Below are 21,095 nucleotides of genomic sequence, written 5' to 3' on the forward strand. Positions count from 1 at the left end.
ATCTACTCCAAAAAATTGCAATGTTAGAGCAGCAGCACAAAAACACCATGGATGGGGATACTTGGTCTGAGCTTACGGCAACCAGGGAATTATTAAAAGGGGAACTAAATAGGAGATCGGTAGCTGCGTTGCTAAAATGCAAAAGTCGATATTATGAACATAGTAATAAGCCCGGGAAATTACTTGCTAGAGCTGTTAAATTAACACAAGGGTCGTCCTTCATACCCGCTATTAAAGCAGACAAGGACAAAATAGTGTACAAAAACCAAGATATACTGAAAGTTATGCAACGATACTATTCAGCACTTTATAACATCGATAACGCCTCTAGCGAAGGTAAGGATAGGTTACTACCCCGTCTACGAAACTATATTGCAAAGACGGCACTGCCGACACTTAGCCAAGAGGAGATTGAACTCCTGGAACTCCCTATTTCTGTAGAAGAGATACAGAGTTCTATTAAGAGTACGCCTGTGGGTAAGGCGCCTGGCCCTGATGGCCTCACGGCCATCTTTTATAAATCTTTACAGACAGACCTTTTGAAAGTAATGTTGCATGCCTTTAATAATTTAGATTCAAATCCCTGCAACCCCTCACCTATGCTGGAGGCTCATATTTCCCTTATTCAAAAACCAGGTAAAGACCCATTAACGTGCACTAGTTACCGGCCTATTTCCCTATTGAATGTGGATATTAAAATATACGCTAAAATTCTTGCCGACCGACTCAAAATACATTTACCTTATCTCATAGATTTAGATCAAGTGGGTTTTGTCCCTTTTCGGGAGGCTAAAGATAATACCTTAAAAGCTATTACAATAATTGATCATGCCACTAGTAACAAGATTCCTATGCTGGCCCTGTCAACGGATGCTGAAAAAGCGTTTGACAGGGTCAGCTGGGCCTTTCTTCGGGAATCTTTAATCCAAATTGGCCTAGGTCCAAAAGCTTTACAACGTATCATGGCTTTATATACTAACCCCCAAGCGAGATTAAAAATTAATGGACAACTTTCGGATCCTATAATGATAAGCAATGGGACGCGCCAGGGGTGTCCCCTTTCCCCTCTATTGTATGCCTTGGTTATGGAACATTTAGCTATAGCGATTAGGGAAAATCCAAATATTACAGGCCTACCCATCAAAGGGGTCAACCATAAGTTGGCACTTTATGCTGATGACCTTTTAGCATTCATAACACAACCACATACCTCCCTGCCTTCTTTAATGCAGGAATTTAAAGAATTTGGTCTTTTCAGCAATTACAAGATAAACTTCGATAAGTCCGAGGCGCTAAATGTATCACTTCCTCACCAAACACAGTTATCTTTACAAGCAAATTACCCTTTTAAATGGAAGACTGAATCCATAAAATATCTGGGGATTCAAATTCCTTCTGACCTTACTAAACTCTCTGCGCTGAACCATATGGTCTTGTTGGGGCAAATACAGTCAGATCTTAAACGGTGGCAACCACTTATGCTGTCTTGGTTTGGTCGCATTAGCCTAATCAAAATGAACATTCTTCCGCGACTTTTATACCAGTTTCAAACGATACCGATAACACCCTCAAAACGTTTCTTTGATATCCTACAATCAGCTTTTTGTACCTTTATCTGGAATGGTTCGCGACCTAGAATAAACAAACATATTTTGTCCAAACCGAAAGAGCAAGGTGGTTTGGGAATGCCTAATTTGAAAGATTATTTACAAGCCTCCATATTGAGCAGAATTTTGGAATGGTTTCACAATTATGACAATAAGAAATGGATCCTAATTGAACAATCTTTGGTGGATAGACCTCTGCAAGCACTTTGGTGGTTATACCCAATCCTTAGACCTCCTTCCTCCACCCTACCAAAAATCTGTAGAGAAACACTAATCTGTGCTGACCGTTACTTACGCTTGAACCCAAATATGATCTCCCGGGAAGGTCCCCTTACCCCAATCATGGGGAACCCTGGTTTCCCTCCAGGAATGGCAAGTGCAGGATTTCTGGGTAGGAGGCGCACTGAGAATTTTGTGTGTTTCCATGTATTGGAGAAAAACGCTTTATTGCCGATTTCTACATTATGCCCGGGGAACTCAGACTCCTTTTTGGTTAAGTTTAAATATAATCAACTAAAACACTGGTTATGTTCCCCCCAAAATAAAAAAGTTAGGTTTTCACCTTCTACACCATTTGAAGAACTGTGTCTAGCAAAAGCTCCAATGAAACATCTTATTTCCATACTTTATAAACTGATAGGGTCTGCAGGCAAACTAGTCCTACCTAAATTTACTAGAAAATGGGAATGTGAATTACAGGTGGAGTTCACTCAAGATCAATGGAATACAAGTTTCCTTTTAACGCATAAATTTTCAGTTGCTTGTAGAACACAAGAAACTAATTACAAAATCCTCTCTCGATGGTATAAATGTCCAGATGTTTTGCATAAAATTTTCCCGGCAGTATCGGAGTTATGTTGGAGGTGTGATGTGGCAGCTGGCACTCCATTGCACATCTGGTGGCAATGCCATTTGCTTGTGCCTTTTTGGAAACAGGTGTTTCAGGTTATTAAAACAGTAGAAGGTGTTGATTTCCCCTTCGATCCAGCTATTGGACTCTTGTCAATTCTACCTGGTCCTGTGGCTCCATATAAGAGATCACTTACAGGATATTGTTTGGGTGCTGCCAGAGCGGTGATACCCCGTCATTGGAGATCAGCTGTCGCACCTACGCTCACAGAATGGTACACGGAAATGGGCTCAATTATGCGCATGGAGGAGCTTTTGAGTTTTGCACAGGGCCGACAAGACAGCTTTGTGAGGACTTGGTCCACTTGGGTGACATTTGTGGCAACCTTACCTCCGATGTAATTTTACCCGGACTAGGGGCTACGTTTTACACAATAACTTCATTGGTGCCTGTATGGGTACATACTCGGTATAGTATCAGGCATATGTTCTCTTTTTTTTTTATATTGGATTTGGCTGAGCACTCTTTTCTCTCCTACTTTTACTTCTCTTTTCTTTTCTTTCTTCTTGTTTTTGTTTTTTTTTATCTCCTCACTAGCTTGATATATGACTGAATCCTATAAAGACTGTTACTAGTTTTATCTCGGTACTATTGTACAGCTTATTTGGTTAATATATGACATGCATAGGCTTGTATCACTTTATGGTTCGCTGTTCAGGATTGCCTTTAGCTCATGAATGCCTAGATGAGTAACCGAGATAATGTGTTTGCATATTCAGCATGATGCTTTTGCTTAATTTCCTTATACGTAGTTACTTAAACACACTTTGTATGAGAAATTATTGGATTCGATGTACTTGCTATGTGAATATTTTTGCTTTATTTTTTTTTTTCCTTTCTGTATAAGAAAATGCTTATTCCTTAAATAAAGAATATACAAAAAAAAAAGAAAAAGCTTTCTGATCTACCTGACCGATCTTCTGGTCTAAGGACTTGGTTGAAATCGCCAGCCAGGATGACAGACAGCGATGTATGTAAATAGGGCCTGATTTCAGCCAGCAAAGCCCTCCTATCTGAAATAGACTGCGGTCCATAAACATTTATAAGACCAAAGTGTCTGCTATTTACAGTCACGTCCAACATCAAACAGCGCCACACTTGAATCTTGAGGAGACGATGTACTCTTATATTGAGGCCACCTCTAAATAATATCGCTACACCTCCACATGGCTCCTCCGCTATGGACCAGAATGAAGGCCCATGCCGCCAGTCAGCCTTTGCCTTTCTCAGTTCTGCCTGAGTAGTAAGACGGGTTTCCTGAAGGAAAAACACCTCAGTGTCGGAGTTACCTAGGCTTTCAAAAGCCAAAAATCTGACTCGCTGAGTTCTGACACTACACACATTAGATGTTAAAAACCTAATTGGAGACGACGCCATCATGAATATTTGTCATAGATTTGCCTTTCTTTCCCTTTGCTGAAAAACCAACTGCATCCCCATATCGCTTAACTTGGGGCCCTGACTGCAGCTGCTGTTCTTCATTTTCACTCACTGGGTTGCTGGCCGGAGTCTGGGAGCTGTTTGCAGGTTCTCTTACACCTTTCTTACTGACTGGGTGCTCACCCCCTTCCCTAGTTCTTTTCTTTGAAGCCAGTTGAATCTCCATATCCTCCTCCTCCAACTCCCTTGGGTTCCTCTCCCCAGCTTCTTCCATCTCTATCCTCTCCAGCTCCTCTTGCTCTTCTCTTTCTGCCCTGTCACCCCAGGTCTCAGAATGATTATCCTGCACTGAGAATTTATTCCCAGTACTAAGAGAGAAAGTATTTATTCCTGAGAGACCTTCTCCTGGATTTAACTGATGGGCATATTTTTTAGACTTTTTGTTTTTAACTTTTTCCCAGCCATCTTTTTCATTGCCATCATTTGGTACCTCAACTTCACTCCCTCTAGTTGCCTTCTCTGGTTGCTTTCCTTTTTTCTGATCCTTTGTTGGCCGTTGCTTTCCTTTTTTCTGATCCTTTGTTGGCTGCCTAAACCTCTGCCGTTTAGGAATGACTTTTTCCTGTGTTGCTGGTACCTCCTCCTCTTGCTCCTGCTCTCCTTCCCCTTCCGCCGGCTCCATTACCTTTCTCATCTCCTGGTCTATCTCAGGGAAAAGTCTGACCATGTTATGGTATGCTTCCAGACACCTCCTGTGGAAATGGCCCATTCTATTGCACAGGTTGCACCTGACCTGGTCACAGCTATTTGCCTCATGCCCCATAGCATTGAAAAGTGCACACTTCAGTATAGCGCAGGCTTTTGCCAGATGATCTCTAGCCCCACACTTAAAGCATCGCCGTGGCTGGCCTACAAAGAAACAAGAACCTTTTTCGTTCCCTATGAAAAAAGCATTGGGCAGATGGTTGGGCCTGTCCCCTCCAGCCTAACTTTTGTGCGCCAAACACCTCCCCAGACATTATCCTCATCATAGACCTTTACCAATGGAGACAAAACTGTACACTGGCGCTGCAACCAAACCAAGATATCCTCCTGGGGAACCACATCAATTTTCATTACTATAGTAATGAGTTTAGTCTCAGGCTTGGTCATTGGAATGACAACTAAGTTCTCCCAGTTTTGGCGTCCTGCTCTTTTCTGCAAATTATAAATCCACCAGAAATGGTCTAAAGCCTCAGGCAACTTAAAGGTGATGTCGTAATCTATTGCCGTTTGTCCAATTACAGCTGATAAGTCATCTGGTGAGAAACCCATCCCATCTAACAACATGGTACTTACAAAGCCGCCTTGAAGGGGCATCTTCTTTATTGCCATCCCACTTTAGCTTAACCCAGTTCTTTTTCTTAAAGGGGTCATTATCAGATAAATCAGGGACTGCGAAAAGGCGCCTTCTCTCCCAGAAACTTGCTGAACTACCTGAACTGACACTACCTCTACAGCTTCTGGAAGCCCTTGATCTACCTGTCCCTGGATATCTTCTGCCAATACATTAGCAGCAGAAAAAGCCACATTCCCAGCCACCCCTCCAGCTTTCACTCCCCCACATTCACCCTCCATTCCCCCAACACCTGTCACAGCCTCACTCACACTGTCATTCCCAACAGCTACAGAGGTTTCCACTTCATTCTCCTCAATCACCCCACTCTCCGCCCTCTCACTCTCTTTCACACTGGAAGAAGTAGTTTTTGTTGGTGTAATGACCCATCTCTTCTGCATGCAGTTCTTCCTCTTCTACTGACACAATTCCAGCTGGATCCTGGGCACTTCCTTGCTCTTCTTTTCCACTGCCACCGTCGCCTCTGCAGCCTGGGGGGGTTAAGGCTTTATGAATTCCGCCTCACTCTCAGATGACACAGGGCTGTTAGATGTGCTTGTCTGAAATGACTTTCCCAAAGCTGGTTTTGCTGCTGGAGTGCGGACACTGGTTGCCATTGCTGTAAATCTCTGTTTATTTTGATAAACTTCCTTCCAGGGACCGACATCTTTATACAGCTCAGAAATGTGAAGCTCTATACCAGCAAGCTCATTCCCCAGTTCATCTCATTTGCATTTGATGGATTCCTTAAATTTATCATCTGAAAACACCATTGCATTTGTTAAATGTTTTATTGATATTTCCAAAGACTTTTTCCTGTTTTGTAATGTAGCCAATTCTTTAAATGCTTCAGCTACTTTTTCTGCAGTAATTGTCTCTTTAACTTTACCTTTAATACTTGCATGTTTCTGCTCTGCCCCTTTAAATGCAGCTCCTTTACTGGTGTTATGAACAATGCTGGTTCCAGGGCTTACACCAGGGCTGTTGCATTCTGACCCATGGGGAACTGGTGCAATTCTGGAAACGTTACTCCTTCTCTCCTTTCCACTGGGAACTTAAGTGGCGCCGGCTGCTCCATGGTGTGAAGATGTGGTTGCTTGAGTGCAAGGTCTGGCAGCTGCACCCGTAGCCCCACTCTCCTGGAAAACTGGCTGTGATGGTAACACACAAACTGGAGAGTTAATTCCTGCACCTGATTCCTCCCCCACCTGCCAACTGATTCCAGCTCACACAATGGAGAAACAGTTTGTTTGGTTTTGCAGCGCTGGACTTTCTGCTGCTCATACTCCACAGTCACACATTGCTGGGAGGCACTTTGACAAATATTTAAATCACTTTGCACATTTGTTTTAAAGTCAGTTTTTTTCACAGAAACATATTTATCTTCCTGTACATTAACATTTATTACTGCCAGCTCAATATTAAAGGGATCCTGTCATCAGAAAACATGTTTTTTTAAAAACGCATCAGTTAATAGTGCTACTCCAGCAGAATTCTGCACTGAAATCCATTTCTCAAAAGAGCAAACAGATTTTTTTATATTCAATTTTGAAATCTGACATGGGGCTAGACATTTTGTCAATTTCCCAGCTGCCTCTGGTCATGTGACTTGTGCCTGCACGTTAGGAGAGAAATACTTTCTGGCAGGCTGCTGTTTTTCCTTCTCAATGTAACTGAATGTGTCTCAGTGGGACATGGGTTTTTACTATTGAGTGTTGTTCTTAGATCTACCAGGCAGCTGTTATCTTGTGTTAGGGAGCTGTTATCTGGTTACCTTCCCATTGTTCTTTTGTTTGGCTGCTGGTGGGGGAAAGGGAGGGGGGGTGATATCACTTCAACTTGCAGTACAGCAGTAAAGAGTGATTGAAGTTTATCAGAGCACAAGTCACGACCTGGGGCAGCTGGGAAATTGACAAAATGTCTAGCCCCATGTCAGATTTCAAAATTGAATATAAAAAAATCTGTTTGCTCTTTTGAGAAATGGATTCCAGTGCAGAATTCTGCTGGAGCAGCACTATTAACTGATTCATTTCGAGAATTTTTTTTCCCCCATGACAGTATCCCTTTAACTTCTGATGAAATTAAAGGCACAGTTTGTATTTCCATACCTTTATGTTCCTGCTGATTTATTTCCTCATCCGATATTTGCTTTCACTCCACTTTCCCCTTTAGCACAGGGTTAACATTAGCAGCTCCAGGGGAGATCTTTCCTTTAAGAGCACCTCTGCGGCGTTCCACCTCCTGAGCACGAGCTGCTGCTGCATTTTTCTGCTTCTGCCTCCTGGTCTAAGCCACAAACTTTTCCACCTCCATCTCACTCTCACTGCTGGTTTTTCCACGTGGTGTTCTTGGGGTCCCAGCAGATGAGGATCGCAGTCTTGGCCTTGAAAGTTCAGCCACATGGCCAGGCCCCAAAGCCTGGGCCTCAGCTTTCCGGGTAGCCCGACCAGCCCTAGCAGGGCCTGGGCTTGTTCCAGACATGAGAGAGCTCTCTGACACATGACTGCTTGCAATGTGGATCAGATAGGAATTTTTTTATTTACATATATTATAAAAACCCTTTTACAAAATAATGCACACCATCAAATTACAAGCATGAGGCAAACACTAATTAATGAGAGTCCATTTGTGGCAGCTCATGTAGTATGTGACACCAAACCACCCAATCCACCCTCCAGAGGATAGTCAGAATCCATTGTCCAAACTCTGTCCATACTGACATCCTCCCCTCCCTATAATAAAGGACATTCATATTCAAGTCCAGAGTCTGCTTGAAATGTCCTCATAACACACTCCCTCCACCCTAACCCCATCCCCCACCCAAAACAAAGGACCCCCAAGGACAAAACAAAGCAGGCAGTAATTTTCCTGCAAGGTGTACATAGTAAAATAATAAACATTGAACAAAACATCAGGCTCAAACTAAACATTAGAATATGAAATCCCTCCATGAAGAAATATTGGATGAGGATTTTGATCTTTCCATCTGTCTTATAAAACATAACTCTCTGAGTATAAAAGACACTATCCTCTCTGCACTAATATCCATACCAAAAGTGTATTTGCAACGACCCTGCCAAAGGTGATATTTGTAGGCAGTAATAATGATGTACACTGTCTCCCTTTGATATGAAAGGTCTCTTGCCAAAACACCATATGCAAGTTCAGCATAGTTAAGGGAACTTAAAGATGGGGCAGATATGGCCTGGGAAACTTGATGAAGGACGTTGCTTGTCATGGGACACTGCAAAAGAAAATGCTCCTGGGTCTCCTCCACACCACACCCCCAGGGACAATTTTTATCTACTGCAGACAGGTATTTCACATTCCCCCTAACAAAGAGCCTTCCCTGAAGAGAGAGCCATGCCAGATCAAAAAACTTTGGGGGTAATCTCTTACTGTTTAGGTAACGCAGGCTCTCCACAAGAGTTCCCCCTACACAGTCCTTCAAGGCCATTGGAACAGCAAAATAGACACTCAACACCCTCTTATAAAGATCACATCTGGAGGCTGTGCCAAGTTCGCCTATCCTTATGTCCCAAACTCTTAAAAGCTTCAGTGCGGCAACAAAGTCCAGTGGGAGTTGACCATGTCGCACCCGCACCAACTTTACCCTATCGCCTTGTAACCATTGCCCTATAAAAGGGGATGCCCAGGCCCTGACAGTGTTTTCCCACGGAACATCAGTTCTTTGGCCCAGATTCCCAAAATTAAATTTCAAGAAAATTGTGCCAAAGAAGGCCACAGGACATAACATGCCCAGCCCACCCTCTTTAGTCCGTAGGTAAGTGATCCCTCTTTTGACATGATTCAGCTTGTTCCCCCAAAGGAGCTGAAAGAACAAGCTGTGGATCCTTACATAGAAAGCTTTTGTCAAGGGGTAAACATAAGACACATACAGGAGGATAGGAACCAGGTAAGCTTTGATGAGCTTCACTCTTTCTCTATAGGACAGCTTCCAGTTTTTCCATCGCTGTATCCTTAAGTCGACAGCATCCAGTTTTGACTCCCAATTTAACCTGGCATTATCACCCCTCCCGAATTTGACCCCTAGAATCTTTATTTCACCGGAGGCATGCTGGAAATCAGGGAGCGCAAAATCCGGCTCACCATCCAAGGTCCAGAAAGTTTCCGACTTATCAGCGTTGACCAGAGAGCCTGAAGCCTCTGAGTAACTTTCGATAACCCCGGCCAACATCCCAACTTCTTCAGGACGGGAGATGACAACCGAGACATCGTCCACATAGGATACCGACTTCAGGGGCAGGTAACAGGGGAACTGGAAGCCCTCCAAATCCAAAGCCTGAACTCCACAAAGAAATGGGTCAATCGCAAAGACATATAGCAGTGGACTAAGAGGGCAACCCTGGCGTACCCCAGCCTCAACCCCGAAGGTTTCACCACACCACCCATTGACAAGTGGGAAGCTTTCCCCCTCCTTATACAAAACAGAAAGCCAATCAACAAATTGGTCCGGGATGCCATACTTACGCAAGGTCGCTCACAGATAATCATGATCCACCCTATCAAAAGCCTTAGCTTGGTCAAGACCTACCACATACTTCCCCTTATTTTGGGCTTTACATGTTTCAAGCACTTCTCGTACAGACAAGACTGCCCCAAAGATGCTCCGCCCTTTCACCATGCAGAACTGCTCACGGGACAATAACGTGCCTGAAAATAAAACAAGCCTAGAAAAAAAACCTTTGCCAAAAGCTTCCTATCTGTGTTCAAGAGGGCAATTGGCCTCCAGTTCTTGACATCTGTAGGATCCTTGCCCTTGGATAATAACACCAAAGAGGAGATTCTCATGGAGGGAGGCAAAATGCCTCTTTAAAGACCTCCACAAGAATCGGGGTCAAAAGGTTCTTAAAAGTTCTATAGAATTCGGCTGTTAGGCCATCTGGACCTGGGGCTTTCTTTAATTTTAGCTGCTCAATTGCCTTTTTGACCTCCTCCTCTGTGATGTCCTCAATCAAGGGTGAAAAATCCAAATTTTTCAGGTCTGGACCTGGGGTTCCCTCCAGAAAAGCTTTCATCCTTCCCCTATCCAAAACCTTACTTCCGAACAAACTAGCATAGTAGGTTTGAACAACTCACAGGATCCCACCCTTAGATTTCTGAACTATACCCGGAGAGTCCTTCAAACCAACAATCAACTTCCTCGTCACAGCTTCCCTGCAATTCCGACAGGGATCCGGGCAATGGAATCCCCCATAATCCCTCTCCAAAACCAAGGACCTGTAACGACTATACTGATGCCGTTTGATCTGAAGCTTTGGTCTGGAAACTTTCTCCCCAACCACCCTGTCCGAAATTAAGGATTCAAGCTTTCTTCATAGGGCAAGGTACTTTTTATACTTGTTTCCCTCCCTTGTAACAGATAGTCTGTGGAAGAAGGTGCGGAATGACTTCTTGGCCTCCTCCTGCCACTGTGACATTGAGTCGAAAAACACAATCTTTGTCAACTCAAACTGAAGGAGTGCCTCAAAGGAGTGCTGCACTGATTCACTCTCCAGGGTATCTGAACTCAATCTCCATAACCCACTACCTTTTGTTGGAACCGAGGAGACACCCAGCAAAAAAGATAAGGCAAGGTGGTCAGAGTAATCAACCAAGATTTCCTCAGTCTGTGTAAAGATCTCCCCCCTCCGAACAAAAGCCATGTCAATCCTGCTGCTTTGACCTGCACAATGGTAAGTATGCTTTGACATCCGACCGCCAGGGGTAAAGACATCAACCAAGCCTGTTTGCTCAAGTATGTTTGTAAGAAAATTACTTTCATATTTGTCAAAGGAAAGCCTTGATCTATCTTCTGCTCTAAGGACCTGGTTGAAGTCACCAGCCATGATGACTGAAGTGGAGGTATGGAGATATGGCTGAATTTCCCTCAAAAGGTTTTTTCTCCCATGCCCAGATTGAGGCCCATAAACATTAATAAGTCTCAGTCTGCGTCCTGCAACAGAGACATCTAATAGAAGACACCTGCCTATTTCCACCTCTATAAGGCGGTGCACAAATATTCCAGAAAAGCCTTTAAACAAAATACCAACACCGCCCCCAGGTTCTGCAGCAATTGAAAAAAAAGCTGGACCCCAAAGCCAATCTTTTGATGCTTTCTTGATATCTGCAGTGGTGGTCAGTCTGGTCTCTTGCAAGAAGATGATGTCAGCTGAGGTGTGGCTTAAAGGTGGCCATACACGGGCAGATAAAGCTGCCGATATCGGTCGTTTGGACCGATATGACAGCTTATCTGCCCGTGTATGGCGGCTTCCGACTGGTCATCCCGATCGATATCTGGCTACGATATCGATCGGGAAGGTTGGATTTTTACCCGTCGGAGCCGCTTGGCGCATCGAAATTCGATCGTTCGGCCATACGGCCGAACGCTCAAATTACCCCCGATATAGCCACGCAGTTTAGTGGCATATCGGGGAAAGATCCGCTTGTTTGGCGGTCGCCAAAACAAGCAGATCTTTAAGTCTATGGCCACCTTAAGGCTGCAAAGGCTTGATATCTTGTACTGGCCACTTTAATGCTTGCAACATTTGTTGAAATAAACCTGAGGGGGCAAGAAGCCATAGTTAAGTGTTATTAATTTTCTTGTGCCTCCTCCTCCTTCTACTCCTCTCATCCTGACTATCATCTTGATCACCAAATCTTTTAATCTGTGTACCAGATGGGATTGGATCATCATCTAACGATATCATCTCACTTGCATCATCAGATAAAGCCTTATCACCTTCTCTGAATTCAACCGAGACAATTTTCCTGCGGACTTGCAATTTGTTACATTCCATTTCAGACCCTGAAACAACTTCCTCCTTTCCCTTACTGTCAGTATTGCCTTCAGCACCACTATCTGTACCCACATCAGCCTGACCATGACACGGTTTCACACTTTGTTTGTCTTCCATATCTATCCTTTCCAATTCATCTTGCTCTTCCATAGCATCTGCCCAAGATTTTTTCTCTGCCAAAAGTTCAAATTTGTTTTCTAGGCTGATTTGCATAGGTGGAATGTATTTTGGAGGGGACTGCTTTCCTGAAAGGTCTTTGTTCTTTATTATTGTCCAGTCTTGTGAGGAAGGGGACTAACTTAGTCTTACTGGTGGAATTGCCTTAACTGCTGGTTCACAATTTCCCTTTCCAGACTGTGCAAGAGTTTCTGTCTCTGGGGAAGAGGCTGTATTCCCAAAGGCTGAATGATAGGGGCCTCTGTTATAGAAACTGGCAACTCATTATTTGCTCCCTGAGACAAAGAGGAAACAGTAAGGGGAACAGAATCTCCTGCATCTCTTGCCACAGCTGACTGATCTTTTACAGTATCATGAGGCTGAGATGGGGAATGACCGATGGTTGTGAATCAGACTGGAAATAATCCATCTCATCCCGTATCTCTTCCAACATATCCTTTGCCATCTCTTCCTCTAACTGAGGGCAGCTCTCCATTATGTTATGAAGAGCCTCTGGACAAGCCCTATGTGAGTGGCCATAGGTTCCGCACAAGTTACATTTCACATCATTGCAATCTTTCCCGGAGTGTCCTACATCACCACATAGTGAACACTTGACCACTGCACAGGCACTTGCCCGATGTCAGTAAGAACCACATTTGAAACAGGCCCTTGGCTGACCAGGATAAAAAAAAAACACCCCTCGCTCACTACCAATGAAGACAGAGTTTGGAAGATGCTGTGGCACATTTTACCTCATGTACAATTCCACATTAGTACACCACCCACCTGACCAATATCCATTATTATCAATGTCCTTCTTTAAAGGGGTAAGCACCTTACAATGACGTCTAAGCCATATTAGAATATCCTCGGGTGGGACACAATCATTCTTAAACAAAATGGTGACTTTCTTTGTCTCAGGTTTAGTTATTGAGATGACTCTAAAACTTTCCCACAGGACTGAATGTTTAAAGCTGTCATAATCCTGCCAAAAAAATTCCAGGGCTTGTGATGTTTTGAACACAATGTCATATTCTGTGTCAGAAAACTTTATATAAGCCCTGACACCTACAGGTATTAAAGTACTTTGCTTAAGCAGCATCTCCTTGGCTATCACATCCCTAGAAAGCATTTGTTCCTTATCCCCCTGCCACCTGAGCCTAATCACATTCTTTTGCTTGAAAACCGGCCGAGTGATATTGTTTTGCACTCCAGGCACCCTCACCCTATTCAGTGGCCTATTCCAAGCGTTTGGTGGAGGTGGTGGGGCCACATTTCTCCTGCCTGCACTTTCTGAAGGAATTGACTGCTGACCATTTGGTCTTCTTACAGAGGAAGAAACAGGTGCAGATACAGAACTTGGCTGTGCGGAGGGCACTGTAGGCAGAGTATTCTGAGAAACAGCTGGAGTAGTTAAAGGGGAAGTTGTTATTGGAGAAACTGTAAGGGCTGGGGAAAAGGTTGAGGCCATAGAAGAGGTGGTGAGTATAGCAGAAGAAGATGGAATAGAAATTAAAGCTGCAGTACTTAAAGGGGTGGTACAAGGAACAGGTTGTATCACATTGGGCAATGAATTATCATCACCAAGCACAGATTCCACACACTGCCTTGCAACACTTTCACTGATGTCTCCACCACCGCACTCCATAACATCACTTGCATTCACATAGTCTGCTCCAGCCTCCACTCCATCCACTCCATCCTTCCCAGACTCTCCCACACAAGCAGCTGTCGTCAATTCCTGCTCACTCAGCTTCCCATGCCCCAGTGCCAAGGACATTGGGGCACTCTGCACAACTGCAGAAGTCTCTGTATTATTGGCTGATGAGTGAAGGTCTCCTTGGATGCTGAGGGCTGATGGGCACAGTCATTCTGAGAAGTAGAGGGAAGGGAGGGAAAATCCTGTTCTGAGAAAACAAAGCTTTCCTCTTCCATATGAGCAGATTGGCTTCTCTTTCCCATTTTATCTTATTTGCCTCATCCAAGCTGAAGATAAAATTGGGCGCATGTATCTGAGCAACAACTGATTTCTTTGGTTTCAGCTGGCCAATCCTTCTAGTCTCCTTGTCACTATCAGAAGTAGATGAAGCAGATGCAATTTGCCTCATGGACCTGTATTTAGCCGGCTGTTTAAGAACCTGTTTGTATAGACTTCAGAAAGGGGACCAATTTTTGTATAATTCTGCAAAATCTGTTTTTCTAAGGTTCTGAACTCTTCATTTATTTTGTTGACTTTTGCTAAATAAAAGTCTTGCTTCTCCACATCAGCAGTTGAATAGTTATAAAATGCTTTTTGCAACTCAACTTTAAATTTTTTCCATTGCAGCTCCTGTTCATTTGCCAGTTTTATTAATTCAACCAGTTCATCAGTGGTAGGTGTTTGATCCTGGCTGTGACTTGAACCAGCATACTGTCCCTTCAAGAGGCTTTCTGCTTGGGGTTTTTCCTTTATATCAGAACAATTGTTTCTCTCTGATGTGGGAGTACCAAAATGGCTGTTCCCTGTGAGACTCTTATACATCTCTACAGAGGGAGTAGCAATATGGCTGCTGGAGTTTGTTCTCACTGCCTCCCCTGACTCCACACCAGCTCCAGACACCACCCGCACCCATGCACATGAGGCAGTTTTTGTTACCAGAGCATGGGATGCTTGATGCCTCTCAGGGGAAGTTTTAGAAGCAGCCATTCCTCCCCCACAATCAGCCACGTGAGACTACATGTCGGCTGCATGGTGCAAAGCAGCTGCTTCATATTCAGCCCCTGATTGTTTGCTGGGTTTGCTCTGTGCTGCATCTCCACCCGCAAACTCACAGTCTTGCCCTGACAGAGATTTCAAAGAGATCAGGAGAAATAAAATGCTGACTGCTTTCCATTTTATGTTTTAAGACACAAATATCAGAACTGACATTTTGCACACAACCCTCCATGTTTGTCACAGATACAATTTCTGCTTTACTTTCCATTTGTCTTTCTTTACCAACAATCTCCTTCCTTCCCCCCCCTCTCACTCATCACACACTTTACTTCCCTGTCAGGCGTTTTCACAGCACTGGCAGCTGCCTTTCCCAAATCCTCCATGTCTGTGGAAGAAATCCTTCCCAAGGAAACCGATCTCGACCTTCTTGCTGCTCCTTTCCTTTCACTCCCTGCTGCTTTACTCCTTGTCTGCACCGTCCTGGTGGATCTCACACCTTCCAGTGTAGGCCCCAAGGCCTGGGCCTCACGCTGGGGGTTTGCCCACCCAGGCCTTGCATGGCCTGGGCTGACACTCTCCATTCCTCTGGTTCTCTGAGAGCTCTCTGATGCACGACTGCTTTCACTGGGGATCAGAGAGGATCTGTGCAGCCACTGGGACAGAATGCTCTGTTATACAGATAGCTAGAATCTCAGCTGCCATAAAGCAGGACAGGACTGCTGCTTACAATGGGGATCAGATAGGATCTGTGCAGCCACTGGGACAGAATGCTCTGTTATACAGATAGCTAGAATCTCAGCTGCCATAAAGCAGGACAGGACTGCTGCTTACAATGGGGATCAGATAGGATCTGTGCAGCCACTGGGACACAATGCTCTGTTATACAGATAGCTAGAATCTAAGTGATGTACTGTCCAAAGCAAACAAACAATATTAAAATAATTGTGGCTCTGACAGGCTCCAAGGAGGTGTGGGCCCATTAGGCCACTGATATCTACATCAATTTGAGATTAACACTTGCCAAAGGTACGTACAGCTACTGTGCATAAAGAGTTTTTATAATAATTTCTTTTTATTCCCAGGTAACTTCATGCCCCTTAATGAGAAGGTAGAATGGAGATATGGCTATGAAGACTTTGTGTACAAGCTAGAGGATGCTGACTTGGATCCAAATTACACAGACTTCATAGTTCCAGTATTTGTTCATACGTATGAAAAGTTTATTTGCTCTGCAATATTTCATTTTCTCTAAAAATAATATTCCAATACTCCCAGCTGATTTTATCTTTCTTTTTGTGTTACTGATACAGGTATGGGACCTGTTATCCAGAATGCTCTGGACTTGGGGTTTTCTGGATAAGGGATCTTTCCATAATTTGTGATCTCCATTCATAAGGAGGCACATTTGCAGTATCAAGGGACAAATTTGGAATTAATGTGAGTTTTTTTAGAACTCCCTTAAATTCAAATATTTGAAAATTGACTGGGGGGTTATTTAAGAAAAAATCAAATATCTTAAAAGGAACAGTTCAGTGTAAAAATAAAAATGGGAAAAATAGATAGGCCGTGCAAAATAAAAAATGTTTCTAATATAGTTAGTTAGGCAAAAATGTAATGTATAAAGGCTGGAGTGATTGGATGTGTAACATAGTAGGCAGAACACTACTTCCTGCTTTTCAGCTCTCTTGGTTTCCACTGATTGGTTACCAGGCAGTAACCAATCAGTGACTTGAGAGTGGGCACATGGGTCATAACTGATGCTTTTGAATCTGAGCTGAATGCTGAGGATCAATTACAAACTCACTGAACAGTTATGTCACATGTGGCCCCCCTTATAGTCACTGACTAACTCAGAGTTAGAGAGCTGAAAAGCAGGAAGTAGTGTTCTGGCTATTATGTTAGACATCCACTCACTCCAGCCTTTATACATTACATTTTTGCCTAACTAACTATATTAGATACATTTTTCATTTTGAAATTGAACTCTTAAAGGGCCAGAGTAGGAAAATATCAAATTGGAATAATTTGGATAATTCCCTAGTCAAATTTTACAGTTTTGACCATACAAAAAAAATTTAACATTCGAATTCTCAATTCGACCCTTAATAAATCTGCCCCTAAGTCTACTAGAAAATCACATAAACATTAAATAAACCCAATAGGCTGGTTCTGCTTCCAATACGGGTTATTTATATCTTAGCTAGGATCAAGTACAAGCTACTGTTTTATTATTACAGAAAAAGGAAATACTTATTAAAAATGGTAAATGTTTGATTAAAATGGAGCCATTTCGTAATTTGGAACTTTTTGGATAATGGGTTTCCAGATAACAAATCCCATACCTGTTGTGACCTTCAGGTAGTGAAAACCACAGCCACGGCACAGTTTTCAGCACAGAAATGTAGACTGACACCACCTTTAAGAGTTTAAATACAGCTTTGCTGGCCTTTATTATACACAAATCAATTCTTTAGCACACTTGCTTCAACAAAGGCTGTCCCGCTTTAACATCCTCACTGGTGTTCACTCAAACTCACATTTCCAGCACTCACTGGTGTGGATGTACACAACTCCCAGGATCCTCTCTGTGGCTCACTCTTGTCTCTTGCGAGGGGTTTCTCTCCAGTCATTTTTGAGCTCTCTCCAACTCTTTATCTCAGTGGGAATCACACTCTTTTCCCAGCTACACACACTTTTCCTTCCTCCATTCAAGGAGGTTCTAACAGCCCTCCTCCAATCATGGATGTCTCTAGTGGGAAGCTCTCCTTTTAATTACTGCTCATCTGCAGCCTAATTACTTAGCTTCCTTTACATTGGCAGCTGAACTCACTTAAAGGAACAGTTTGGTGTAAAAAATAAAAACTGGGTAAAACATTTTTGGCTAACTTACCCAGTATTTATTTTTACACTAAACTGTTCCTTTAATGGAGCAAGGAATGGAAGATAGTAATTTGGTACATCTAATACATACACCAACCATCATCAACTCTTTCAGCTGTATTACTATTAGTGTTATTTTAGAGCTCAAAACTGTCAATTTCATGCCAGTCTTCTACTATTGCTTTTTATCTTGCAGTGTACAATGTGTGCTGATAGAAAATGAAAAGGGAAAAACGAGAGATATTTTTAGGAACTGCAGAAACCTGACAGGTAAATATTAATCACATCATTACAAAAGGCTGATTGAAATATATTTAGAATGTATTCATACTAAATACATTTAGACTGTAACATAGTAAGTTAGGTTGAAAAAAAGACACACATCCATCAAGTTCAACCTTAAGTCTATATATAACCTGCCTAACTGCCAGTTGATCCAGAGGAAGGCAAAAAATCACATTTGAAGCCTCTCCAATTTGCCTCAGAGGGGGAAAAATTCCTTCCTGACTCCAAAATGGCAATGGGACCAGTCCCTGGATCAACTTGTACTATGAGCTATCTCCCATATCCCTGTATTCCCTCACTTGCTAAACACCATCCAACCCCTTCTTATACCTATCTAATGTATCAGCCTGTACCACTGATTCAGGGAGACAATTTCACATCTTCACAGCTCTTACTGTAACCCCTTTCCAATATTTAGGCGGAACCTCAAATATGACTTGTCATATGTATAGCAAGGCAGAAGTTGCTTTGGAAAAATTAGCATCATCTCTAGCATTCAAATTCAGTTTTGGCCCACTGAGGAGTGAGTGATTAGAGGCTTGCTACATTAACAGTGTAACACCTATTTGGGCCATATGGAGTTAATTCACCAGCTAGTGCAACAGAGCATGGGTTACACGTGACTCTAACACTTCAGGTTAGGGCCTTCCCTATATGGCAGATTAAAGATGTAGTGTAACTACAACTCCCACAGGCTACTGTGCAATAACAAAAGACTTAGGCGCCAGGAGGTTCTATATAAAACAGAACAAGGTTTATTACTCTGCACGAGGCAAGTGACATCAGGTTTGTACTCACGCAGGAGCATATAGAGAGGTCACACAGATCTGCAGGCAGCTCACCTAGAGCAGACACAGGTATTTCATGAGGCCTCCATTAGGCATTTTCAGTATTACACTCATTCCCTCCTGGAAGTTGTCAGGAAGCAGCTTGTACCCTACAGTCCCTCTTCACTGAGGTCCCTGACTGGAGGCAACACATAAAGCCTCTGGGAAGCTCCTCCCTTACTGCAAATCCTTGTTGGAGCTTCAGCTGCTCTTTCTCTCTCACCTCTCTGCCTTTCTCTCCTAGAGAGACTATGACAAGTCTGCCCTAGTGTAACTATTCCTCATTCACGGGGTTTCCTGGTCCCCGACTTGGTCACATGACTTCTTCTGGGCCTATTGCACTCAGTCCCCTGAGCTCATCCAGCTGGAATCACATCCAGAGGCGAAAGAGGAAGTGGCCACTCACTATATAGCAGTGTAGCAGGAAGCTGTCACACCTCTCCTGGCAGATCACTCTAAGAAAAAGGTGGGGGCCTTAAAGCTGCAGGGCAGATTAACCCATAGGGGCCCCTACACCAGATTCAAATATTTTTGTGGATATGGACATTTTTGGATCCAAAATTACTAGTTTTCAGTGGTTTAAAGTAATTTGCAAAGGTAATTGCTACTGCAAAAGAAACTATTTATCCCTCAATGCACTGCTGTTTCTGACTCTTCAATGTAACAAAAGCCAGTTTTCTTACAGCCAAGACTTCAATTCCCACACTGTTTCTACTCTATTTGTACTGCACAGAGGCCTGTGACTGTCCCCATGAATATAACGCTTCACTGCCCCTCCCCTAACTTGCACATCATTCAGATCAATTAGCCACCTGCCCTATGACAGACAGCAGGCCCGGACTGGCAATCTGTGGGTTCAGGCAAATGCCAGAGGGGCTGCTATAAGGTGCCATAGAAAGTCACTATTTAGTGGGCTGATGAGGACTTTTTGGGCCTCTTTGTGGGCTGATTGGGCCTCTGTGTAACTGAAATGCCAGGGCCAATTTTAATTCTCAGTCCGGACCTGTCAGACGGTAAGCACAGTGCAGCCATACACCCACTAATGCTGCATTCTGCTCCTTGCAATTTATTTTCTACTCGTTTTTTTAATAGAGAGACTGAAGCCAGAAGTATTCCATGCATAAGCACAAAGAGGTGGATCTATATAGTTATATATATACTTTCAATATATTTTGATACTTTATAATATTTATGGATCCATGTAGTATGGGGTAAAGTGAGACACAGGTGGTGGGTATCTGCAAGAAATTATGTATGGCTGCATTTTGTTTTTAAAAAACCTTTCTGTATTTATAAATAATCTTAATACAATTATTAATTAGCACTTTTCAACATGCCTTAGGGCATTTTTAAGATATTTATATGGTCGAATGGCACCTTCTTTTATAGTGGCCAAATATAGGCACTAACACTTAAGGTTTTCAGCCAGAGCCGGACTGAGAGTAAAAAGCAGCCCGGACAAAAAAAATAAAAGCAGCACACACACAGACAGACAGACACACACACACAGACAGACACACACACACAGACAGACACACACACAGACAGACACACACACACAGACACACACACACAAACACACAGACAGACACACACACACAGACAGACACACACAGACAGACACACACACACAGACACACACACAGACAGACACACACACACACAGACAGACAGACACACACGCACACACACAGACAAACACACACAGACAGACACTGACAGACAGACACACACAGACAGACAGACACACACACACAGACAGACACACACACACAGACACACAGACAGACACAGACACACAGACAGACACACACACACAGACAGACACACACACACACAGACACACACAAACACACACACAGACAGACACACACACACACAGACAGACAGACACACATGCACACACACAGACAGACACACACAGACAGACACTGACAGACACACACACACAGACAGACAGATACACACAGACAGACACACACACAGACACACACACACACACAGACAGACACACACAGACAGACACACACAGACAGACACACCCACAGACAGAAACACACACCCACACACTCCCCTCCCTCTACCTCTCTCCTCAGAGCTTCGTGTCTCACAGAAACAAGACTGGAACTCTGACACCTCCCAACCAGTCTGCTGGCCAATAAGTGGGACGTTGCCTT

General features: G+C 43.4%; 1 protein-coding gene across 1 annotated transcript in view; it reads left to right on the plus strand.

Annotated features, from left to right (window-relative positions):
• The window catches only part of LOC108705458, a 53,947-nt gene that overhangs the window by 19,526 nt on the left and 13,326 nt on the right, over positions 1-21,095 (plus strand). The window contains exons 2-3 of the mRNA XM_041576771.1: positions 16,009-16,135; positions 18,003-18,076. Coding sequence (XP_041432705.1) covers positions 16,009-16,135; positions 18,003-18,076 — 201 coding nt within the window. The remainder of the gene's footprint in view (positions 1-16,008; positions 16,136-18,002; positions 18,077-21,095) is intronic.

The sequence above is a fragment of the Xenopus laevis genome, chromosome 9_10L, assembly GCF_017654675.1.
Source record: "Xenopus laevis strain J_2021 chromosome 9_10L, Xenopus_laevis_v10.1, whole genome shotgun sequence".
Taxonomy (NCBI): Eukaryota; Metazoa; Chordata; class Amphibia; order Anura; family Pipidae; genus Xenopus; species Xenopus laevis.